The sequence below is a fragment of the Cygnus olor genome, chromosome 6 (genome assembly GCF_009769625.2).
Source record: "Cygnus olor isolate bCygOlo1 chromosome 6, bCygOlo1.pri.v2, whole genome shotgun sequence".
Taxonomy (NCBI): domain Eukaryota; kingdom Metazoa; phylum Chordata; class Aves; order Anseriformes; family Anatidae; genus Cygnus; species Cygnus olor.
The window spans coordinates 393,810-420,876 of NC_049174.1; the positions used below are offsets into that span (position 1 = coordinate 393,810).

The following is a 27,067-nucleotide window of genomic DNA, read 5'->3' on the forward strand; positions in this document are numbered from 1 at the left end:
ATGTTTCCTTAGAAATGTCAAAAGTCAACCAGGTCTAGGAAGTGCTACATTTCTTCTCATCTCATTTAAGTGTCAATTATTAACAAACTGAGGAGGAATCAATTTGATTCCTTTCTATCCACAAACAGCATCCTCACTTTGTGGTGTCATTGCTCACCACAGGTGAGTATCTGTAGTTTGGAGCACAGGATTAAGCTCTGTTTGATTTTAGTATCCAGGTGATTTTGAGGTGGGCTTCAGGAAGGAGAGAAGTTTGTCGAAGGAACATAGCAAAGTATAGACTTAACATAGATGACATGCAAATGAGGCCAGGACAGAAACAGTGCTTGTGCTGTAAAGATATGAAATAAGCCTGGAAAAATAGCAGCTGACTAGAACTCATTTTAACTACGAGATTCTGAAGGCAAGAGCCGAAGTGCCCTACTCTTGGTCAAACGGACAGTGATTGTGCCTGGGCTTACATAGGCTGTTAGAAGTCACGATAGCATACCACAGCAAAAGAGCTGCAAACACCAAACTGCAGTAAGGTGTCAGCACAACAATGATAGGGGTAAGTTATGTTGACAGCTGCTTCATTTCAGTTTCATGCTCAGATCAAATTCTGATTTTGTTCTAAATTTGTTCTGATGTTAGTGGAAACAAATTAATCTCTCTAGTTTAATGCCTCAAGATTCCACTAATATGACCAGTTATTAGTTCCGCTTCAGAAAAGATGCTTCAGATTGCCAGATTTATAGCCTTACTGATAACAATTAGAAGGGTTCACGATGACCAGAATCTTCTTCGCTGTTGCCTCTTCTAGACATTATGCTAAACCTATTGGTCCTGAAGAGACCGGGAAATAAAAGACCAAGCTGACAATGAGGCAAACATGCTCATGCACTCACAAGGGTAGCCACAGATGAATGGCCCAGAGTTTACTGTTAAAGGTGTAATTCAAATTAGTCCTTTCAAAATCCTTCTAAGCCCCATAAAAATGTCAATTTTCTCCTTGAGGCATTTACTAAGCACCAGTCTTTTCTTAAACGACTAACAAATTCAAAAACAACAACAACTATATACATAGTTTGACAATTAACGTTGTTTTGGGGACTGAGGAAGAAAGAGTCAACTGTGGCACTGTGAAGGACTGAAGCAGAGCTTTTCATCCAGGAGGTTAAAAAAAAAAAAAGCTATTTCTTCCTCAGCACCCACTGGGGTTCTGGTTCAGCAGGTGGTAAGCTCAAATACTGACATACCATTATACATTTTGAGTCCTTTTTCTCATGAGGAAGGGAACGTGACATGGAGCAGCAAACACACAGTCATAGGATACTATTAGGATCTGACAGCTTAGGCTTCAAAAAAAATACAACACTGTTCTCCAGTGACTTTGCTCTGTCTTTGGAACAAACCCCTGTATCTCCCTAAAGTTGAGCTGGTTAATGATTTGCCAACAACACAAGCAAGTTGTAGAAAAGTATGAGGCAAGTAAGTACTGTCCTTGTCTCTACGATATCCAAGCTGAGATTACATGCAAATTCATCAGGAGTTTTACAGGATTTACACAGCAAAACAGATTACATGAATTTTCATTCTGACTGCAAATACAATCTGATGGTAAGCAGATAAACAAAAGAGTAAATCAATTTCACTGAAGTTCTTCCCCTCCACAGAGCACCATCTGGTAATACTAAAAAAAAAAGGCTTTTAATTATTTAAATTATTCAAGTTTATTATGTTTTGCTCTGTATCTATCTTTGCTAACACTGTTCTCTCTAACAGCCAGCTAACGCAGGGGGACTAAGGGTAAAGCCCTTAGAGTTAAGTATCTATTCGCATTTTTCTTGGTAGATCTCTTCACAAACAACTAGGAATTTATTACTTGATCATAAAAACTTGTTTAGAGCTGAAAACTGATATGCCTTTTCCTGAAAAAAGGCTTCATAATTTTACTTACAAATGAAGACCTTAGGATTTGGCTAAACTTTAGTAATTGTATGAGTTGCACCATGGCTTGTTACAATCCTGCACGCTTTTACATAAATCTGTAAAAGATTTCTTTCTTATCTGAGTCTCAGTTATGATCTACTTAGTGGTATCTGAGAATCTTACTAGTTTTATAGTTAGACTAAACACACTCTACTAAGGCAGAAGACCATGGCTCTTCCTGTTGTAGCGCTCCTGATACAGAGGAGAGGTAACTTTCCCAAAAGCACCCTGGAAAGTGGCCACAAAGAGAGCAGAGTCTGGGTCTTTGCTCCTGAGATCTGTTAAAAGTTTTGAGATTATCCCCTTTGTGTGTTTAATAAACACAATTTCTCCTTAATCTGGCAACACTAAGATTAGAAAGGGCATATTTATTTTTCTTTCAAAATAACATACAAAAGCAACGATCTACCTGCATGGCCTCCAAAACCGAAGACGACTATGAGACAGTGGAATCTACCTTTAGAAAGCTCTGGAATCCACCTTTGCAAGCTTAGTCAAAAATATGAGAATGAAGCAAGTATCTGTAAAAGACAAAGGGGCCAGAAGGGGGAACTATGCATCTCATTGTTTCACAAAATTCCCCCCATTTTCATGAGATGCACCTGCTTCTTCCACTAATACTCAGCTAGGGTAATTCCAAACTGCTGGAGGCAGCGAGAAGAAAGCAAGCACAGGCTCCTCTCCTGGTGTTGCAGCTATGCAGCCAAGTAGCCAGCCTGAGACCAGAGCTGTTTGCTTAGGTCCTCCTGGACCCTCTAGAAGTAAGGGCAAGGCCTGGCGGCCTAGGCAGAAATGCTGCTCTTTGAAGGTACCTGAAAACAACGCTGGGCCCCAGGAAACCTTAACTTTTGATAGAACACTTTTTCTGTGCACTAACAAGGTTATGGACTGGATCGTGTGACTGACAGGCAAACAAATATTAGAACAAACCTCAAGAGGATTTGTAAATCTGCTCCTTAGAGGCATAAGGTCTACAAAAGGTCAGCTGGCAAACAGACACGTAGACAGAAAGCTAATGAGGACTGCCTGGAAATGCAGAGAGAAGCAGCACAGGAACTCTGCTCAGTGTAAAGCAATAGCAGTCCTGGCTTTTCCAGACATCTGACCATACTCTATCTATCACGTCTCTAACAAAGGAAGCTCTGCATTTAGTACCACTGAATCTGGACTACGGGAAAGAGAAAACTATTGTCTTTCCGGTTTACCAAGTAGGAATCCCAGTAAGGGGATGCCTATGTTCACTCAGCTCTCCAACTGTGAGCACTGGCAGTATTGCTCATCACCCGGCACTGAGTTACTACAGGTACAAATATGTTCTTTTATATGAGTCCTTCCCCCATTTAACCACTGCTTTGCTTTGATTTCAAATTAGAGAACAATTGAAAGTCTGCTTTATCTTCCCCAAACATTCAGCACAAGTCCATTACCAGCATTATGTCAATGTTTTACCCCAAGTATGTTGAAGCTTTCGAGTGCTTTTTGTTCACTGTGTATGCTGGTTTTCATGCTTTTTATAAAGCATTGGACATACCAAAGTGTTTAAGATGCAAAGAGTAGAGGCGGCTAGTCTTTGTCCAGTTCTGCGCAGTGTTAATTAAACCTGGCCCCTACTACTACAGGGTACTTTCCATTTGTGGTTGGAAGCAGACTGTATGGGCAAGTAGCAGCCGTTTCTTTTCAGTTCTCCATATGACTGTATGGACACCCAATATGTGAAAATGATTTGCTGGCAAGAGGTGCTATGAGGAACCGTGGCTCCTTTTGTGCTTTACACATTTATCTCAGATTTCATGGGGCTCTCTTTTTATCCCTAAGATCACTACTCAGCCTCTGTAGAAAAGTGAGAACAATTATAGCACATGGGTTTCAACCTTGGCAACAAATACCTTAAACGCACTAGTGAAAAGGGAGTTCACCTAGCTTTACTGACCTTCCCCTGCATCTTAAACAGTGTTTAGTATTCTCCCTTTCCTTGCCCTACACTACTGTGTGACATGGCTATGCTCAGACAGATTTTGCATCCAAGCAAAATATTACAATACTGGAGCAGTTTATGTTCTCACACAGAGGTATGCCCGATAGCCATGCCCCACAGCTGGATGTAATGAGCAGAAATACTGACTCAGGCAGAACTGTTAGTACTGTTTCTCATAACTTTCAGGTGCACACGGTAGTCCAGGAAAGAGTGCCCCTTCAGGTTGCTCTGCCCAGCTCTCTTAGCCTTGGGGAAATCAATGCCATAGCAGGCTCTGCAAGAACAGGGGTTAAGAGGACACTAGGTCACAGCAGAAGCACATGCACATGATACTGCAGAAGACGTCTGAGAGAGTGGGGCACCTGTCCAGTCTAGCCCACGGTCTGTAAAATGCTCTGATATCTTCTGGCACAAGAAGCAGTGCATTAAAAGCAAGTCATTATCACTTCTGGGCATGCAGATAGAATTACTGCAGTTGGCAGAAACTCTTGAAAGGCTCTTCAAGAAAGAGAAAAGAGCCCACTGCAGTATTTTTAAACAAACTTCTCTCTGGGATTGTTTTTTTGGCTCCATTTCTTTAAAAAGCTAAATTGGGAAGCAAGCATTGCATTTTTTTTCAACTACTTACAGAGGTTCACAGCACATGTGCTCCCTACCACTCCTTTTTTAGATTGTGGGAAGGTAGTATGCACTGTTTTGCCAAATAGGTGACTTTTTAAAAAGCAGCACAGTACTGACTGTGTGTGTTCACAAGTAATTTCCTTCTATTGGTCAGGTCAAACTGTGAAATACTGAGACAGAGACAGGAACTTCCACTGGCAACTGTCACTCAACAGTTTCTGCTGCTAAAAGGAGAATTTTTTGAGGCTCTCTCTGCTGAAGTTTTCAGGATGTCTTAGGCCACATGTGGTATTCATTTATCTCCATATTAATACTTCCATGTGATACCTGGAGGTAGGTGGAAGACGTCATCTTTGCAATTCTTCACCATCTGTGACTGGCAAAACCATGTCAAGGATAAAAAATGAAGATTCAATAGACAATCTAAAAATATTACTGACTCCTGAAATACAGGAGTCAGTACTAAAAGCAAAAATGTCACAAAAAGGGGCTTTTATCCTACTGTCAAAATGAAGAAAACCAAAAACAAGCCCAAGAGAGACGACAAAAGGTAGTGTGCATTTCAGCATTCAGCTGCAACACAACACTAAAGCTTGACTGCACAGCTTCACTGAAACTTCTCAGGTGGTCGGTGACAGCTGTAACAGGAACTAGTTATATTCTCATCCAGTTTGCAGTATTGAGCACATTCTAGTCACCCCTGCAGTTCTGAGCACAGAAAGCACTTAGTTGCTGTTGTACATTGATCTGTTGTTATATACGCCAACCAGCCCACACTCCAGCAGTAACTGGGGGTTGCAGGTTTCCCCAAGAACTCGGGAGAAGCTTTAGAATCACTGTCACAAAAGAGATCGGATATCATTGCCATGCTGGCACTCCTCCCTAGCCTCTAACAACCCTTTGGTTACTCTCTTAGCCTACTGCCTTATTGGAAGAACAGTTTAGCTGAATTTCTTCATTTTCCCTTGACAGATAGGTTGACTGTGCCACAGTAAAACTCCCATGTTCAAGAAAGGGGATAAAAATCCAAGTGACTGAGCGGTCACTTAATTACCTTATTCTCCCACTACCACTAGTGATGCTTTGTTCAACTTTTAAGTAACGAAGCTGCTTTGTAAATAACACAAACAAAACCTTCTAGCCCAGGAATACAGCGCATTGACCAAATGAGGTCTGAAGGTATAGTATCATTGACTCTGGTGATTGCTACTCAAATGCAGTGAATTTACAACAGCTGGCAGCAAGTTTTTGTTAATTAAGCACTAGAGACAGCTCTTCACATCTTTTTCAGAGATTGTGTCACCAGATCATGTTAAATATCCTAGAACTGTTTTTAATTTTACCAAAGGTGTTAAGTTACACATTTTGCTGTTCAAACCAAATTTTCCCTTTATAAATTCAAAGAAAAATTTCAATATTAGACTAAAGAGCTGTAAAAGGCAACATAGCCCAGGTGGAGATTTCCATAAACATGTCTTGACATTATACTCTCCTTGTTGTATGTAATGCCGTGCTATGTGCACAAAATGGCTTTGTGAGGCCTGACTATTCGGAGCACAGATCCATTACATTCTAGAACTTCTGGTATACTATGCTCCAGCAATTTAGGCACTAATGTTGGTAGGAGAAGGAATTAAATGAAGCCTATTCGAAAAAATTTCAGGCTATTTTTCATCATTTTAGGTCTATTTGGATTTACACACACTTTTGAGGTCATTCCCCACCTCCCTTGCCATTAACCTCTCCTACTAAGTAACATTTTAAGTAACATTTTAGTACCAGGCAATACATTTTAGTATTTTTCAGGCTAAAACATGAACTTTTAGAAAATGAATAATTTCAGTTCTGAATATAGTAATATAGCCTCTCCCCATGCATTCTTAAATCAGGATAGAGTACTATAAGCCTATTCCACAACCCAAGTAACTATCATTTAAAGATCTAATGAACTGTTACTGTCTGAAAACAAGATTAGACATATGACGTTATGTTTTTAACACGTACAGAAAAATTGAGGGCAAGTGGAAACTATACAGCAAACGAGACCCAGCTATCAGTATACTCAGACAAAATGCCAGAGCTGCCAGCATAAATAGTAAATATAAGATTTCTAAAATCCCAAGAGAATACCTCTACAAAAGAGTTTTAAAGAAGAGATACTACAAAAAGTCCCACAGACAGAATTTTTGAAAAAGTTTAATTTGCTTAGCTATGCTGCTACTGAATGTGATATAAAAGTATTAGCTCAAGATGGATCACATTGAAAAAAATCCCACTATGTTTTTTTTCTTCCTAAGCACTGCAGTTTTGTCTGCCTTTGTGTATGTAAACACGCACACATGAATGTATTACTGTCTGGTTGCTGAGGAGTTTCTTAATGGCACTATTTTTTTTTTTTTTTAATGAAACCAACCACTGCAAACAGAGTGTAAAACCACCAATAACAGTGACCTGCATGAGCCCCTTATTCTCAGGTGGTGCTGGTAGATCTCAAGCTGATTTACTTACCAGCTGTGTAATTCTGCAAAAGCAGCTTTGATCTTCTTCACTGAATTATCTACTTCCTCTTTGATCGTCATGCGATATCTAGTTAGAGAAACAGTGCAACGCTGCAAGTCCTTTACTGATTTCTCAATGTTTGGCCCTAAAATAGAAAACAAAAACAGCACAAAGTCAGAAAGGTGTTTTTGACTTTTCTGAATGAGGAAGAATGAATAGTTCAACATGTTTTTTGCCCACATTAAGATGAAGTCCATGAGCCCAGATTTTCCATAGTTCTTTGGTGTTCTTCAATTCTTAAACATGTATGTTCATATTCATTCCCCCAAATCATGTAACTGTTAAAATAGCCACGACAGTTCAAACAATTTTACTCTCACTTTCCAACACATCTCTTCTCCACATTTGCCTTTTTCTTAGAGGCACCAGCTTTCTGATCACCTTAGTACACAACGACTGAACAGATGGACTTGCTTTACCTCTTTTTTTGACTGAATCATCTGGCTTTGTTTCAGGTTGGGTTGTAGCATTGGATGATTTAACTGAGGAAGATTTTGACTTTGGCCTGCCTAGGTTACTCTGGAGTTGAACTGTTGACTGAAGAGGCTTGTGCTGTTCTACTCCATTCATAGTCTTTGGGCTTAATTCTACAGATACTTTCTGCTGTTCATGTTCTTTGTCTGCAATAGAACATTAAGGTACAAGAAAGGGAGTTAACAAGATTCTCTAGCAGGTCTTGACTCCCTGTAGAAAAATATCACACAAAAAGCAGCAACTGAAGATGTTCAAGACAGAGAAAGATGGAATAATGGCAAGAAAGAGGTAGAACTAAATTAAATGTAATAAAACCACATATCCTCCCCTGTAATTTTTAGGGCATTAGAAGGAAACACCAGCTTTTCTGCATTCCTCCTTTCTGGTCCCTGAAGTCCCTTCCACACAGCCAAGATTCTGTATCTCTGAAGGACCTCATCTCACAGACTGTGAGGTGGCATTAGCAAGGCTTCAGCCGCATGTTCCTCATGGGGAAGAAAGCATAATGGGCTGTCAGCAGAGACCTGGCTGCGATCCTTCTATGCTGTGAGCTGTCTGAAAGCAACAGTGAAATGCTGACAGTAACATTAACTTGATAGGGAAGGAATGAAAACAAATATGACTGACAATGACAAAACAAAGGAGATTACAACACCAAAGGGAGCAATGTGAGACAGGTATTCTTTGGACTCACTTCAACATTTCAAATGGCTTTAGCACAGTGTTTGATTTGCTCAAAAACTATGAAGGCACTGCTTCTGGCCTCCAAGGGATCCTGTTCACCCTTCTAGTCTATTTAGTTCTGTGTACATTTCACTATATATATAGGTTACTTTTGTCCTTAAACTAGCTGCAAGACCAGAATTCTAGCATAACTGAAAGTGTTGAAGAAACTCCTTTCTTATCTACACTACACAAATTCCCAGGAATTTATTTTACTTCTGCAAGGTAAACTTCCAAAATATTAAAATTTCACCTCTTTCTCTCAATTTCCCTTCCATTCTCTCTTTCCGCCTCCCTAATCTTTCATTCTCTGTTTATAGAACGGTCAGTTACTAGTTTTCACATATGCCTAAAAGTTTATAAAAAAAATAAAGTTATGGTAATATGTATTATCTTTATCAACTGTAAAAACGAGAAAAATTCTGAGGCTCTTCTTGCTCGTTGTATGTATAAATTTGGACTGCATCAAATCAAAGAGGAAAAGAAGGAAGACAACCCCAATGCTACAGAAAAAGATCACTGACAACACGGGTATGTGAGTTCTTGCATTCAGGTCTGTTACGCCCTAAAAAACACTTCACATGCATGGACAATTCAATCTAGGCATCTTTATTGATGCATTTGTCATTTAAAAAAGCACCTCTAAGAAATCTGACATGGCAGATGGATTGTATATAATTATCACATAATATGGAGGAAGAGAGCAAACAAATGTTTACATGTTGCAGAATAAGTTGTAAGAATACTTTTAATATTATGGAAATGCAGAATTTTTTTGCTTACGGCATATTCTATCCAAAGTAAGTATGAGTTTTTAGCAAGGGTAGGGAGTATCTCTCTGACCTTCCACCCAGTTCTTAGGACAAAATTCTTGGTAAGTAGTTCTGCAATTTGGCTTCTATGTGTTACAGAGTGTTTATTTAATTGTACAGAGGTTGGCACCCCCAAGGTCCTCTGGAAGCAGCAGAGAATTCATTTCAGGACAATTATCTATTTGGGACGTTGCCTTAAGATGAGTTTCAATAGCTGTATTGCTATCATGGAAAAAGGGATTTCAAGGAAAGTTCTTTTAATGCAGTCTGATGTACTGCTTCAGACATAGGAAGAAAATACAACAGCAATAATCTGACACCCCTAGGTGTCAGAAGTTTGAAATGTGAAGAGCTGAAAACATCATTATGAGTACTGACAGCAATTAAAGGAATTATGAGATTTACAAAAGGACACTTAAAAGCAAAAGCTTTCGGAGTTTTTCACTCAGAAAAGGTTTGTTTTCATTGGTATTACTGTAATCATAACTCTGCATCTACTGGAGCCCAGCAAGGAAGAACGTTCTTTGTTACCGTCCCCCAGAGCTTCAGAATCAGCATCTAGACCCTCGCAGAAACACATACGTACTTAGAGGCTATCACAGTGTCTTCTCTCAACACTAAGGCCTTCCTTTCCCTATTAGGGAAAGCCAGTGGAGATCCACTGTGACTAGTCAATTCAGTGAAGGTAAGAAAAAAATGAACTAGTCTGGACAAGGCAATAAAGAAATTCTGTAATATGCATCAGACCCATACGGCCTAAAAATTATTGTCCCAGATAAGGGACTTGATCACTTCTGTCACCATCTAACACTCAAGACGTTTTCTAACCCTATACTCTTCTGTATTTATATCATAATAGTCTGCATCAGCTGGGCCTCTCTAATTACAATTTGGACCTTTTCCCTTTAAAAAACAAACAATGAAACATTTTTTGCAAGGATACATGTTGCAAGGCCTACTGTGCCCAGATCTACTTGTATGACTTTAATTAATACACTTTACACAAACATCTCTGATTTCCTTTCATTATGTTCTACTTTGTGGCAATAAAAAAAAAAACTATGATATTTCTGTAAATGGGCTTTTCTCTTGCCAATTTAAAAGGTGTCTTGTGCCAGATGAACTAACCTGTAATTTCTGGACAGACCGGCACTGATGCTACAAATCTTGAGCCTTTGTTCTCAAGAGAAGCAGCTTCCAGTTTCTCATTGGCAGAATCGCTGCAAAAGTTGTCCTTAGAGCATCCATTCAGATTGCAGCCATATACTCCCTGGGGCTCTTGAGATGCCTTCTCAGGCCCATCATTCTTATTTTTAGGATCCTTATTGCCCTGGTGCTGCTTAGATTTGCTTCTTTTTCTCCTATTGTTCTAAAATTGAGAAATATTGCAAGAACAGACATTACACAGTGCAGCTCCTATAAACTCAACATATAAAATAGTCCATATAAACAAAATCATCAATACTCTTAAAATGTCATACAAGTGGCATTCGGTGTAATGCTATTTACAGCCCATTGGTGCTACATAATACATTGTATCTGTTTAGCTGAAAATATGAATGGCTTCAAATAAAAACTGAAGACCCGAACTGTTTTTCCTCCTCCTTCTACACAGAACAATTACAGTGCAAAATAGTAACAGAGCCTGTGCTAAGATGATGCTCAAAATGTTTACAGTCAACTTGGACAAACAGTTTCTAACCACAAAGGGCACATCCACTCAGAAACACGGACAATCTCTGAAGGCATCTGTCTAGTCAAATTACAGTGGCTTTACCCTGCTGGGCAGCTGAGCTCCACCACAGCTGCTCTCTAACTCCCCTCCTCAAAGAAAAAGTGAGAGAAAATATGATGGAAAGGGCTCAAGGGTTAAGATAAGGACAGGGAGATCACTCACCAATTATTTTCATGGGCAAAACAGACTCAGCACAGGGAGATTAATATATTGCCTATCACCAGTGGACTAGAACAGTGAGAAACTAAAAATCAAACTAAAACCACCTTCTCCCATACAATCCTTTTCTACACCTTCCCCCTGAGTGGTGCAGGGGAATGGGGGCTGTGGTCAGTCCCTGACACTTCATCTCCACCACTCCTTCATGGTCACTCTCTGCCCCTGCTCCACGTGGGGTCCCTCCCACAGGATGCCATCCTACCCTGCAGGAGGATACCACAGGCAGCAGCTCTTCAAGAACTGCTCCCACATGGATCCATAACACAAGGTCCATCTGTCAGGAGCAAACTGCTCCAGCACGGGTCCCCCACGGGCAGCAGCTCCCCCCAGACCCCCTGCTCCTGTGTGGGCTCCTCTCCACGGGCTGCAGCTCTGGCCTGGGGCCTGCTCCTGCGGGGGCTCTCCATGGGCCACAGCCTCCTCCAGGCCACATCCACCTGCTCCACCGGGGGCTCCTCCATGAGCTGCAGTGTGGAGATCTGCTCCATGTGGGACCCATGGGCTGCAGGGGGACAGCCTGCCCCACCAGGGGCCTTCTCCACAGGCTGCAGGGACCTGGAGCACCTCCTGCCTTCCTTCTGCACTGACCTTGGCGTCTGCAAGGCTGTTTCTCACTCCCCTAGCTGCTGTTGTGCAGCAGTTTCCCACGCCCCCCGCCCTTTCTTAAATCTGCTCACAGAAGCCCAACCAGCGTCACTCACTGGCTCAGCTCTGGCCAGCAGCATGTCCCTTTTAGAGACAGCTGGAGCTGGCTCTGATCTGATGTGGGGCAGCTGCTGGGCTCTTCTCACAGAGGCCACCCCTGCAGCCACCCTGCTACCAAGCCCTTGCCACGTAAACCAAATACAGAAGTATAATGTGACCAGAGGACAGGTTAGCCACCGATACTGTAGTTCTCCAAGTCATAAAGCAGAGCCTCCAGGACTGCGACTCACAGGACAGCCTCCTGGCACAGCTCAGGATGTATATCCTAAACATATACTTGAAGTATCTGACTTGAGAGCTTCCCTAATACATGACCTCTAATTGATGACTACTATGCATATATTATTCTTACACCTAGCAGAAAAACCTCTAGCACTAACTGGCTGTTACTCTGCAGGATACAATAGCATATTAGAAGTGTTTGTGGTGCACTTAAGCTGTTTTCGGATTCATTCTGTACTTGTCTAGAGTCTGGCTTCCACAAACACATGCTGTCCAAGAAACTCAGAACACTGAGCAAGAGAGACAGCAACAGATGAACAAGATTAGAAATAATGCACACATTTGCTTTCAAGTATTCTGAATACAAGCATGGATGAAGTCACCTATGTTAGCAAAGGCAGACAAAGTATTGGCCAAAATAAAAGTACTACATTTAGCTACAGATGGCTGATAAGTAGTCCAAATGTTTTGTTTCTCAAGAGCAAGATCTTACCTTCTTTTTCCCTGTCATATTCCATTCTTTTAGAACCTGAGTTGCACTGCCTAGGGAAAGAAAAGATAAAACATTTCAACAACAGCTCAGCTATGAAAAAGAATTAACATGTTCAGGAACAATTTCTAGTCTCCTACCTGGGCAGCATTTCCATGTGTTGTTGCAAGTTTTCTCATGTTGGGAGAACAAAATGAGAACTGCTGCCTCTCCTTTTTACTTACCAGTTTTAGCTGATTACACTATGCATAGTGGACAGACCACTTGACACTACTCCTTTTTATGCTCTTCATTTCACAAAGTAATTAAGCGGGTGCCTAACATGAAGCACTAGCATAAGCTTCAGAAAAAAAAATGCTCAAATTTCTTGCCTAAAAGGAAGACATCTCAGTAACCTTCTATAACACTAGGTAAACACCAGAATATTTTCTTGAACATATCTACAAAGGAGCTGAACAGAACTTCTGCTTATACCCGTTTAAGTAAATACTAACACAGCAAATAAAAGCACTGCCTGAATCAAGAGGCACCATATAGATTTGGTGCATTTGTGAATAGTCCAGTTTGCCTGCACCTGATTTCTGCATATCTTTGTGATTCCAAGTACACAATGTTTTTGACTGCTACATTTCAGTAAATTAATCCAAACCAAAATCAAAACTACTCTGAATTACAATAGATAAGCAATTTGGTGAAATACCCATAATGATTCTGTAAGTTTCACTATCACCAAGCTGTATGCGCAGCCTCAGTGTCCATTTGCTTTTTAAAATATACAGGGCTTTTGAGACTACTGAACTTCTAGTACTTTTTAAGCATCCCTCAGACACAAGAATTTCAAGAGGATTTCCTGGTGTTATGCTATAATTCCTGCAAAGAGTTTCTTACAGGCTGCAGGGAATGTTCAAAATCCTTGCCATTACGTAGTTATCAGAAAAGTGTTATTTAAATACAAGTGACCCTTTACAAGAGACGGTTTCATGGTGCAAAACACAAAAGCCAGATACAGATTTAGAGCATCTCAAATGTGCAATGGAGACTTGGCTCAGCCATTACAAATATCAAGGCTATCTGCAAAATTCACTTTGAGGTTTGAATGTCAACATATGCATCAAGTTCAGAGGTTTAGGGATCCAGTTATCTGCTTCAGAACCATCCCCAATTTGTATTAGTAGTCTATCTTCAGCAGTAAATCATATTCCAACATATTCACTTTAAAGAGCATTAGCTTTCACACAGAACAAAGAAGGTTGGCAACAAGAATGGCACCCAAAAATGGCAACATCAGAGAGAACAGAAACATCCAGGTCAAACTTATATTGTGAAGAAACAAAGACGCAGACAGCGAGATCAATTACAAAAAAAGTTATCTGGCAAGGTCACAGTCATCCGAGTTTCAACAGAACAAAATAGATTTTGACCCACTACAAGCAGTGAACACTTTAGCATGTAGTTATGTCTCATGCCTTAGTGAAAAAGTACACTATACTCACCATCCATAAAAGCCTGAACAGCCTTGTCTACATTGTTATCAAACTGCTGTAACACTAAAACTATTTCATTATTGCTTTTGTTCGGAACAATTGATCGGATTGCATTGATCTGGAAGGAAAAAAAGGAAGACAGTAATATGCAGGTTTATCACAATCACTTAGAAAACGTGGTAACTGTGCAAACGCATACTTATATAAATGCTTACCATATCCATCGATACTGTTTTATACTGATACATTCTCCTTACCTGGCCCATGCAATTAATGGAAACAATTTCAAGAGACCAACCAGATGACTGGTATCCAGTAAGCCTGAAGCTAAATCCTACCCTCAGTCACACCTGGAGAACTAATTTAACTAAACTGACAGAATTTGGCCGTAGGTTTCTTTCTCAAATGTTCTATTCTGCAGTCATGCAACTTAACAAATCATATCACCTATGAAATCTTAGGATATGTAACTACTTCAAGGCTGTTGTAAGGCCTTGCTACATTGACATTTCAACATGACTGGTGCTTTTTTAACATTTGGAAAGTAGTGATATACATGAAAAAAAGTCACAGGCTAAAAGGAAGCAGCATTATTTGTAAAAAGTTCTAGTATCTTGTCAGCATAATTTTGGTCTGCTGTTCCATGTACATGTGACCAGGAAGCTTGTGCACCAAAATTCTGAAAAAGGACAAACACTTCCTTGAGAAAACTGTATTGATCATCTATTATATCCACAGATGATTCTGACACACTATACTTCAATTTCACAACGTTTCCTACTGTTGTATGGTCTTCATTACTCTTTTACAGCAAATAGTCATTCAACCCACCGCATTTTAAATGCAACATTACTGATGGAATCATGTTGATGGTTTGCTTTCTCATGTAATCTCCCTGAAAATAAATAAAATTACATGAAACTTAATGATTACATTGTTTTAATACCAGACAAGCTTTACTAGGTAGTACCACAAAAACAAAACAAAACAAAAACAAAACAAAAAAAGACTTGGTTAAATGTAACTAGCAAAACTAACAAAAAATTGATAGTAGTTTGAAAAAAACATGAGAATCAGTGCCCAAACCAGTATAGTTGCTCTCAATCAGCTTTCTAAACTTTTCAAACTCTCCAGCACATATTTACTATTAAGAACTTGTTGCACTGAAAATGTTTAACTGGCACCTTTCTTTGCCTCTTGGAATACATCCTTGTGTACTTTGTTTAGCGCATCACATTGTCATTTTGCTAGTTTCTGTTTGTAAAACACTGATTGTCTATTCACCATATTTTGAAATGTAATTGTGAAAACAAACACATGAAGATAGCTCTGTTGCATATAACGGAACTAAGCTGGCTTATGTGATAAAAGCATTCACATTACCTTGACCCAGCTGTCCAGTTAAATCCTGAGGTAAGAACAATCTACATTCCTTTTATGGTGTCTCTAGCAGTGGATTCAGACCGCTTAAGTGCTCCAATTTATGACCAAAGTCTTATTTTACTGTTTTAGGTCAACTCCACTCCTCAGCCACTGTATTTCCTGTACACCAACGTAAGCCATGACTCATTTACAGTTCTGTTAATACACAGTGACTAAAGGCTCTTATTCATGATTCCTGCTGGATTTAGCTTCAGCACAGCAGAAGGCTGATGCTTGCTTCAGCTCAATCCACATGGGATCAAGTTTTCTAGATGAGCTAATCTCTTTCACTGAGTAAAGAAGGCCACTCTCTGACTTCAGCAGACAAATTTAGCGTCTCTACTTAATACAATTTACTCTGCTCCTGTCCACCATCCTGTAACTCATCTCTTTGCAGCTTCCCATTTACAATTGGGAACAATTCCCACAATACATTTCAAGTAGCAAGTTTAGCCTTGGACAACTCAGGCCACAGCCATTATTTATAGAGTCTCAAAATTAGCAGCTAGGATGCAGTACAGGAGTCAAATTGCTTATCTCCTTTTCCAAGGACCCCTCCCAAAGGCCCATCTAATCCTATGTCTACTGCTCCCACCCTATGGCTGATCAAGGTTTGCCCACAAGCCAGGCTCCCAACCCAAGCATTAGATGCCTTGGAGCTTCTAGTTAACAAATACTGTGTTGAAAGTTTAGACAGCCTGGGTGAGTATAGCCCTTCATGCACTGCAGGCATTCTAGGTGAAAATCACCCCAAATGAACAGGATGTGCAGAGAAATCCCAAGAAAAACAAAGTTTTATTCATTCCCTGATTGTGGGCACAGGCATGCTATTTACTGATAAAGCTGCAACAAGCATGAACTGAGCTGGCTCCATGATAACAAAAACTGGCAAACAGACAACGGGGCTAGAGCAGGCCACAAACTGCAGTCTACTTTATATTCAAGCTGGTAGTTACCAAATATTTCCACCACATGGACTGTATCTTATTCTCACAAAAACCTCCCTGCTTCTTTCATAATCATGTGGATCTTCTCTCCGCCCACTCAGAATTGTAGAATCTTTGTGGCAACTGCTCACATGCAAAATAGTAAAAGGAAATATTTAGTGTATTCTAACTCTCTCGAAACATAAGCATGGGAATTTCACATGGCTTCTAGGTCATCCTGTACTATGAAAGGTCTGAAAGCCTCAAGAAGCATCTGGAAAATACAAACGAAGGCCAAGACCACAGGATGGACCAGGCAACTTGCCATACAGTGCAAACTTCTTAGAGGCATTAAGAAGAACATCTGTTGAGTGGAGAACATTGTGGCACAAGAACTCAACCAGGCAGATTATGTTTTAGACTACAGAATCTACTGAAGTCTTTCTGTTTGCATCGTATAGTCTTTAACTGTTAAGAAATTTTTGATTAATAGAATTAAAAGCTAAACTGTGCTCCATCTCAGTAGTATTATGACTAAGTACAAAAAGGGTATGGAAGTGTCCTATTTGTGGAGATAACCCCAAAAAAGCAAAACGATGCTCTTAGGGAAGAACACTCACCAATGCAGAGAAAAAAAAAGACTGTGCATATGACCAACACTGTGGACATAGTCCTGTTGTAGTTGGACTAAATTCACCTTAGGGGATGTTTACGTACTGCAGAGCTCAATTGTTTTACTGCCAAAAAACAACAGCCTTTGTTGATTGTTATAGAATACATACATTTATCTTTTTTTTAGAAAATAAAAACTTAAGAAATCTCATGAGAAGCTTCCTCAGCAAACGAGTATCAGATTGCAAAGCATTCAGGACTTCAGAAATTCTAAACCAGAAGTTGATTAACACATTGTTAATCTGTTTCCCTTGTGCACTTATGTTATTGATAGCCAGGATCCCCATTCAATCACTAGCGTTTCTGCTTTCCAGATTTCTGCAGTGACTTACTCAGGATAAGATAGACGAAATAATACAGGTTGGAAATTCTAGTTACAACATTAAGAAAAAAATACATACATACACTGCTCTATTCAGAAACAACAAAAACACATAAAACCAGAATTCCAACAGCAGAGAAATCCTAACAGGTTTTGCTGTGAAATTAACATGTCTTAAAAACATTCAGGAACAAAATGAAATAAAGTTGCCATTTTTTAAAAAAATATATTTTTTTCCCAGAATTTCAAAGACAGGCAGATGTGTGTGTGTCAGACATCAGGTTTTCAACATATGCATTGACTCGTTTTCAGCCAAAACAAACTGGAATTGTTGTATACATGCAATGGAGAAAGTCAGTGATTTCTGGACATCCAAAAATAATAGACAAATGGCTGCAAGTAACAAATTCTGACCTGAGAGTGCATCTGAGAGAAAGACAAAGACATGCTGAGGCAGACAAGGCCATATGACAGCCTTAACCAAGAAATGCAAACATTCTGATATTCTACCTTTTAGTCTTTTTATTTTAGCTTCAAAATAAACATAGCTTTCTATGTTTGAAGCTGAGGTCTGTTTCTACATGCAAAACATGTCCCATGTATTTCTGGAAAGGGGCATGAAAACCAAGAAAACGAAATACAATAAAACACCAAAGGGAGAGGTGGACAACCTTCCTGACAGCATAAGCCTAATGCAAATGCACTTACACAGCTGAAAGTCATAAGAAACCCATCATCGGCTGTGATGAATGGAGGTTCAGCAAAGCTCTAAGAATGCTTGACAAATACAAGATGACAAGTGAAATATGTAGGGTAGTGCTGGATGTAAGCTGGATCTATGCAGCGCAGCTGTACTGGCTCACCTGCTGGTTCGGGTGACACACCTGCCCTTTTACCAGTACTGCTACATAGCTCAACTGCTTACAAGTCTCCAGCTGCTCGAGAGGTCTGTCACTTTTCAGTCCAGAAAACTGTATAGAGCTCATTTTTCTAAAGGGTTGGATGTCGTTATCCCAAGGCTGGAGATAAAACCCAACTCTCTTTCTCTAAACTTACAGTAATCAAACTTACCAAAAACATCCATCTTTTCAACATGTAAGCAACACAGACTGTAGAACTGCAATCATCCAGTATTTCATGACTTTTCACCAATAAACAAATTCCTTTCTAAGAACATTTATCAACGTCAAGAAAAAAAAGTACAAGAGACAAAGAATCTCCTATCATGCAATGATACTACATTGATACCTAACAGTTTGCAAGGACAAACTCACAACATTAAATTTATTTCCCTGTGTATGTGGGAGAGAACAGAACTTTCTCCTCCATGGTGAAACCTGATCTTAGAAAGAACAACAGAGACTACAGGGAAGTCAACTATTCTAACAATTCTGTGAATCATCATGTCTTTATATTCCGTGTAGCTTCCCAGTCAATTTGTGTCATCATTTTGGATGCCAGACAAGCATTCTGAGACATCAAGAGAATTCAGTAATGTACCTTCAGAACCACAGATAATTGTGCTGCTAATGTCATCACTAGCTGAGATGCTGTCACTGACAGCAGTTACCTTCCTGGGCTTTCCCTCGGAAATGGGAGTATAGTGAACAGAGTTGCAGACCTGATCAAAGCTTTTAATTTGCACTTCTCCTTATTAGTTTAATGTTGATAAGATTTTTTCAAAAATTAACCTTATAAAAACTACATTAAAGGTATCAGACATCTAAAATACAAAGCCTTGTTCTTGAAAACAACTGTGTATGCTCAAGAACATGAAAAGCAGAACCCTTTGTTCTGTCTGTTCAGACATACTTGACTATTTTTCTGAGGCTTACACGTTCTACTATACGTAATCTCACTTTGGACAAATCTTTGGTTTATCTAAAAAAATATTTAGTAATAGGTTACTTCAGAGAAGCCTAAGAGAGGAGAGGAGGACACAAATTCTAACCTCTCATGGTACCCTACACGCTTGAAGTTGTTACAAACATTTACCTCATGAGAGATCCCTGACATGTAAGGCTTAAAAAGAAATACAGCCTGCCTGAAAGTTGTAAAAAGGAAGTTGTGACAACAGATCAGCTCACTCTGCACCCAGAACCAAGCTGACATTTCTGCGTATTCATCTGAGTCCTTTAGGTTTCCTGTCAAGTTTCAAATGGTTCCCAGGCAACTGTAACAACATGGAATCAGTCCTTGCCTGTTTGCTGCTCTACTCCATCTGCTCCCCCCGGCATCATCTCAAAGGGGATGTTTCTGGTGAATAAGTAACGTATCCGGGCTTCAGAGAATTTGTTTAAATATTCGTGACATAGTGACAAATTAAACTTCTTTTCTGAAAGCTCACGGCTGTTCAAAAACCCCTGAACACAGCTGCTCTAATCACCTTAAAGTTACTATTACAGTCCCTTATTCATTTAAAAGTACTTTCTCTCACATGTTTGGTTAGAAACACTAACCCATATCCACCTTCACTTGGTGTGAAACATCAAGCTCAACAGATTTCCTTTAAGTAATGAGCTAAATTTATTTCTAAAATATGGTTATCAACAAATACAGACCTTTTCCCACCCTGCTTATTTCTACCACGTGTCAGTAGCAGATCTTTACGTCCACATATATACTGCATACACCCATAGCAACTGAGGACAGGTAGCAGTGTATGCCATGTTCAGCTAGATTCCAGCTCCAACTGGGGTCAACCCAAATCCTTCAAGAGGACCAGGGCAGGAGGGTTGTCTACAGAACTCTGCTGGTTTCTATAATTTGTAAGTTTATCTTTAGCAGATCCCCAGGCTATTTAAACAGAAAAGTTTGTTTTCAAAACACTTCATGGCAGAATTGTTCAAGGTTTAAAAAACTCCAATACTAATATATTTCATAAATACAATTTGAATTTTTTGTATTAACAGCCTATTATTTATGTAGGAGACATTTTTTCCAAAGGCCTTACTAACTATATGAGTTCATGACACACTGAACAAATATTCTTAATATGCCCTTTGAGCAAAATAACAGCTTTGACCAGGTCTGCACCTCTCTGTTCACTATATACCCTATTCACCACACCAATACCTTCAGATCACTTATCCCTGTAAGCACAAAGCAAATTCTACTTGTTACAGTAATCTAGTTTGGGCAAACATCTTGGATTTACAATGTTCCACCCCCTCCTCTGCTCAATTTTTTAAACTAATGAAATGGAAAACAGACATTTCAGGATTCCTGAAAGAACATATTTTTAAAAAGTATACATAAACAGAGTTTGACTCAGTAAAACTTGTTTCACTTAAATAATGGTGGCACTATTTACAGACATGAATCTATAATAATCTCAAGTTAAATGGTTCTTCAAATGACAAAAGTGCATTCTGATCAACTTTGCTGGTCTTTGGACTAAATCCATCTACATCAATGCATGGGTATGGAACAGCTGAAAAGGTCAACCTTAAGGAGACCTAGTGAAATCATAGATTGTAAACTATCTGCTTTTTGTAACGAGAGTTTTAAAATGTAGATACTATTTCCATTCCTTCCACAATGAGTCCTATTATTTCTTTGCATGCTGACCATCACTTATGAAAACCGCAGTTACTGCGTAATGTAAACAAAACTGAAATCCTTCAGCATACATCTGGATAACGTTTTCTTCTTGCAGTTAATAGAACAAACCTGCCCATCTACTCCTACAGCCCTGACATTTGAAATAACAATGAAATGAAGAAGCAAATGCTTCTGTGGAAATTCAGCAAAACTTCACCCCCAACATAATCCCAAGAATATTTTCATTTGAGTATTTTGTTTATTCCAGCTGACACCAAATCTTCTTCAAACATGACCAGACACACAATAGAAAAAGATAGGCCCAACAGTAAGTCCTGAAGTTTGAACAATTCCTGGTATTTCTTTGAATCAAAACCAAAAGCCACGTGCCAGAGCTGAATGGCTATCCTGGGAAGTGCCTTGCATTCATTCTCCTCTTGTTAAAACTAGAGATTTAAATTGTTGCAGAAGATGACAAACTGTTTGCATTCCTCACTCCAATTGCTTCTTATCTAGAGGCCCTGTCGTTCAGAATCTCAGCACCTCTTCTGGTGATGTACTTGGTTAATGCTTGAATAGTTTCATTAATTTTATGGAATTTTGGGGGATTTAAACCAATGAGTTTGACCAGTTTTATCCCTTAATCCACAGAATGTTTGCACTTGTATGTGCATGATCTGAACTATGTATAACTCTTAGTTTTTAAAGATCTTGATAACAGAAAACAAGTCCTCAGATATACATGGTTTTTAGACGCAGATGAGGATAATCAGGGGGCAAACAGGACAACAGCATAGTGAATGAAGGCTATAGCAAGGGTCAGGGCAAAGGGAATTATTCCAAGAGAGATCCTGATGGTAAACTCCTTGTACTACCTACACAAGCATGCAACCCTTGCTGCTGCTGAAATGTAGGCTTACGGTATTCCAGAAAATCTCTGGATTATATGCATGAAAATATGGTAATCACAACTCTCCTGGCTTCCCACATGAGTATCACAGCTGCAGAAGCCTCTGCCAACTTTAGAAACTTCCATTAAGCTTTCTGACATTGCAGGCCAACATTTATGTGAATCTCTCAGGGGGAAAAAAAAAGAAAAAATAGATATAAAAATATAAAATAGAATGCTTATCCTACTGACTTTATGAACTATTTCAACTGAAATACTATGAATAAATTATACAAGTACCAGTACTACAGTAGCATTCTCTTGGGACTCAAGCTAGTGGTAAGGTCTTAGAAAACTTGCATGTGTGAGCATCCTAACTGTAGTTAGTAACACTTGAAATGTCTGCCTCAGCCTTACATTACCATTAAAACAGTGGCAGAAATTTTATTTCCTTGAAGTACTAGATGCTGATCATGGAGAAAACATGGGGAGATGCAACAATTTAAAAACAAAGCAATAAACACATTATGCCAAAACTTCATGGGCTCTGTACATTTTTGTTTCAGCAAAGCGATGTCCAACTTAAGTAGAAATTTGAGTTCTATTTTCACCAAAAAAACTTACAGTAATAAGTATGTGTGCAGATGTGACGTACAGCTCTTTTGGCTTCATTCAAGTCCTAGCAGGATCAAAATCTTAAGTATACTATGATTTGCAAGCACAGAGGTAAGAAAGATGGAGACTTGGGAAGAAACTGTATTCCATTCTGTTCTATTTAACAAGGCCTGCTCATATTTGTATTGATAACAGTGGGTTTGTGGAGCTCAGCAAAAGTAATTAAATTTATCAAACTTATTTTTGTTTCTCAGAAATACCAAAGAAAATGAATAAACATAAACACTGAACTCACTGCTTTTAGACTTTGTAGCATGACTGTCTTGCGCTACCCATGTAAGTTTTAAGTGAGAAAGGGATTTGATTTGCACTCTTACCAGGGTACAGTAAATGTCTGCTTTTCAGAAGTACACAAGGTCCTTACGTTTTAGCAGTCTGGTCTGTGGGCAAATACAGTTAAAGCCAACTGAGCAGGGCATATCCATTCATCCCTTCTCTTGTATTTCTAGTGTATGACTTAGCAATATCCTGAATGCACCTTTAGAACCCTCTGATGGAAAGAGCCACCATACTGTAAAACAAACAGATGTCAAATAGATGTTCTGTGCCATGCCATGGCAATCTCACTTTAAAACAAGACAGACTTGCCCAGGTGAAACAGCAAACTGAGCATGCTAGCTCTTCAACATAGGCAGATTTTGAAATTTATGCATTTTATGCATTTATTGCTAAGCCTTTATTCAGCAGTTTATTAGCCTGTATTTTTTCAGAATTAAAAAAACAGCAACTTTGCTGCTGATAACCTAGGTTTTAACCATGGCAGAGAGATTTAGTGGCACTAAATACTGGTGGAAAATACTAGAATAAAAAGAAGAACTATTATAAGTGAGTGGATATTGATCCAATTATTTTCCTTCTTTAAAAGGTATATGCTCATAAACATTTAACTTTAGATACCTCAAAGAAATGTTGGACTTGGCATAACGAATATTACATTGTGAATAAGAGCCTGTTGCACTTCTTTGTTCTTAAACTAGCAAGAGACAAACAGTCAATTTATAAAGCCCTACACTTGTAAAACTAACTAAATTAAGGAAAGAATTTAAGATACACGGTAAATAAGTAAAACTTGAATTGATTTACTGGAGTTATATTTTGAGAATTATTCTAATTTGCCTTGCAGCACTCTGGCACCAGGGAATGAGATTTGATGTTACCGTCTACTGCAAAAATCAATCGAGCTACTCAGTATTTAAACCCTGGGCTGTTATTATGGACTAAGGAAGATTACTCATTGCCAAAATATGGATTCATGTTGACATGCAAATTCTCAACGACAATGAGCAATCTAGCAGTTTACAATGAATATGAGGAAAAACAACTCAAAAAAAGGCACCTGGACAAGGCATTGCGTAAGGAATTGTTTCCTCAAAGAATAAAGCAAAAAGGTTCTACAACCTTTTGAAAGCAAAGTGAGTAAGTATAGAAAGATGGACACAACAATCTGAACAAAACTCACACCCACCTGAACTAGCTAATATAGATCATCACTTGCTGTTCTGCTTCTTCAGTAACTGGGCAGGCAACAATTTGTAACTGTTCTTTCATGAAACATCATTAATCTGAAACTTGAGGAAACGTAGTTTCAGAATAAGTAGTTGTTGGTTCCTGAGGTCTTTATAAACTAAATGAAGCGTCTAAGCCATTAACTTATGATCAATTCTGAGAAATACATTACCTGACTGTAAGGCTCATTATTTTATTTGTAAACTCAGAAGTAAAACAGCAAGTTAATTAAAATTTGATTACTGAACTGTAGTTCACAGCTAATTCCTTTCTCTGTGACATGGTGTTGCATTACATTTTATCTTAAGGCTCTATCTCTTACTGAGACTTCTCTAGTCTGGAAAGCCACGTTTACAGGATCTTGCACGTGCTCCTCATGCAAAATGATTTTCCCTGTTACTGGTCCACCTAATTGCAAAACTGAACTACGGCAAATCTTTATGTACTGGAAAATATTTCCTGTCAGTTGGGAAAAAAGTCAAACCAAGAAACTATTCATAATTTTCTTTTCTTGCCCTTTCCATTGACAGGCCTAGAGAGAAGAGACTATTTCATATGCCTTTTGCCCCACGTGCCACAGGCAGGTCTTATGATACAGTGGGCGATGACTATATTTCTCAGTTTCACATTGCCTTCACTTTTCCGTATTTCCTTGATACAACATATTTGATCAAACAGATTTGATCCTTTCTCCTTGTGCAACTTTCATGAAGCGAATACACCTAATCAACTTTTCACTGATACCCAAAAAAAACTTGGGCCCACCAACAGAACTGGATGCTGGCCCTTAGTGTCTATCAGAGATACTAAGGTAGGAGGAAAAATAATCCTTTTAAGGCTCTAATTTTAGAAATTACCTTCAAGTATTCCAGTACAACATTCTTGGTCAGAAAAAAATGATTTCAAAAGGGTACATTTCCTCACAGGGTGAATTTTGTGCATCAGCAACCATCACAAAGTGCTACTCTCCATAGCATCAGCAGGCACAGGAACCACAAGAAAATAAGAGAACTGTATCTGACAGAACATTATCTCCTTGCAGAAAAGCAAAAATGTGTTTCTCATCAGCCAAGATTAATATTCTAAACCTATCAATACTCGTCAGTGTACTTAACTTTATGCACAAAGTCAACTTATATTGAAGTTAAGTATGTGAGTAGTGCTTGAAGAAGCAGAGATGAAATGTGTGTTACAAACATTTTGGTTTGCACTGCACTGTTACTTGAGCCTACCTTTTCCTTGATATTTACAGGAGAACTGATTTCTGCCATCTCTCTTCCGGTGAGAATATTGCCTGTGAAAAGAGAAAAAAAATTAAAGATTCATTTGGAGGTTTTAATTGCAACCTGTCACAGGTACATAAAGACTAATTGAATGTGCTTACATATAAGCACCAGAGAAGCATGAGAACAGTTAGTTTCCTGCACAGCACTGCTCAATTTTGCAAAAAAGCAGAACAAGTTCAAATCTCACACCTTCCCCTGATTAGTTCTGCAAGCACATTTCAAAAATGCCTTATAGTTATGAATCAGAATAGGAGGAGTATCATGCTTCTCCCAGACATGTCTCTTCGATTAGATCCTATTCATTATTACTTGATACCTTTGAAATTTGAGGAGGAGGAGGAATGCCTAAGATGAACTCAACAGCTCCTGTTTTCTCAATCACCAGAAATCTTACTTTTTGCCAGAAGAAATATCCCATCCGAAGATCCCATCGTAAAAAGCAGCTAGAAGTACCATGAGGCAGACAAGTGCTGCACAACTGTTTTTTTTTTTGTTTTTTTTTAAAACTGAATTAAAGTTTTTAATCACACACCTCCTTTTAAAGCTAATAAGGCCTGTATGGTTAAATCTCCAAGTCTATCCTGAACTTGGGCACGTGAATGGAGTTTGCATGTGATTAAGAAACTCTATATGCTTTTTATTTTCAGTTACCCAGCCACGTAACAGACACTGCATCCCATGATGAAGAGTTAATACAGAGAAAGTAGTCCAGTTGTATAATCCAGCTTCCATCAAAACCCATTACCTTAGAGTTCAGTAAGGAACAGACTTGAACTTTAAAATTCTTTTTAAAAAAACATTTTAAAATTAAGTCACACACAAAGAATTAGATAGAGGACTTAAGTCAAAAGATATAAAGGCTTGGCCACCAAATTTTAATTCCATTGTACACTGAAAGGAATGTATTGCTGTACATAAACAAGAATAAAATCTTAGTTCTTTCCAACTTCTTAAACTGCAACACTTCCTTCTTTTTCCCATTTGATCCCTCTGCTATCTGGACTGATAAGAGTTCCCATAATTCTTCTAAATCTCTTTTAATGCACTTAAAGAAAAATCCTCCCTCAACTCCAGCTTTGAAACATCGCGCTTTGGTGGAGTTCAAACTCCTAATGCTTCTATTACACTATTTACTAATACCACTCAAATATATTTATTCAGTTTTGTATCCATGTGTTTTCTAATTAAAAAGACAAGATTCAAGGAAGTACATTTTCAAACATAACATTACTTTTGGTAAGTGGGAAAGACACTGCAGGAAGAAGAAAAGGGAATGCATTTTTGAGTTTTGGTATGATGAAGAGCAGACACCAAATTATGCAAGCTCACAAAAAAAGGTGCCAGAAGAGGAAAAAAAGAAGTAACCCTTTCCATTACTAGTTATTAAAAAAAATATATGCTTGAAATGAGTAAGATTCCTTCTGCCATCTTTGTTTTACTGTGCTGTCAACGGATAACATCCGTCTATAAAAATTCACATACCTTGTAGCTGTCTTTATTCAGTGGCTCAGCCACTTTGCCAAGACAGAGATGGAGTCTACATTATGTATCTCATAAGACTTCTTCCCGGAAACTGGGACACTCTGAATGTTTTACTGTCTGCTGAAGAAAGTATCTCAGATCAGAAGCCTCCCCCCAACACTTATTAATCAAGGATGAAAGAGCTCAAGTTAGTTTCTTTGTCAAACCCACTCAATGGCTAACAGTAGTTATAAAGTGTCTGGAGAAAGCAGGTAGGAAGATCACATCAAATGTGAGGTTGGGGCAACTCCAAAATTTAGTGTGTGAACTTAGCTGTAGTCAGTAGTCCCTATAAGACATTTTTCCTGTACTTCT

The 27,067-nt window shown here is 38.9% G+C and overlaps 1 protein-coding gene across 8 annotated transcripts in view; it reads right to left on the reverse strand.

Moving 5' to 3' along the window:
* SPATS2L (spermatogenesis associated serine rich 2 like) overlaps positions 1 to 27,067 on the reverse strand; it is a 78,378-nt gene that overhangs the window by 13,493 nt on the left and 37,818 nt on the right. For 6 of the 8 annotated variants that reach the window (XM_040562066.1, XM_040562065.1, XM_040562062.1 and 3 more), the window contains 6 exons: positions 25,178 to 25,239; positions 14,000 to 14,108; positions 12,510 to 12,559; positions 10,264 to 10,504; positions 7,546 to 7,746; positions 7,076 to 7,211 (listed from right to left, as the gene is read on the reverse strand). In XM_040562066.1, coding sequence (XP_040418000.1) covers positions 7,076 to 7,211; positions 7,546 to 7,746; positions 10,264 to 10,504; positions 12,510 to 12,559; positions 14,000 to 14,108; positions 25,178 to 25,216 — 776 coding nt within the window. In that variant the 5' untranslated portion in view covers positions 25,217 to 25,239. Of the gene's footprint in view, positions 1 to 7,075; positions 7,212 to 7,545; positions 7,747 to 10,263; positions 10,505 to 12,509; positions 12,560 to 13,999; positions 14,109 to 22,756; positions 22,820 to 23,904; positions 23,933 to 25,177; positions 25,240 to 27,067 lie in introns of those variants that run through there. The other 2 variants (XM_040562069.1, XM_040562068.1) reach the window with 2 other exon arrangements.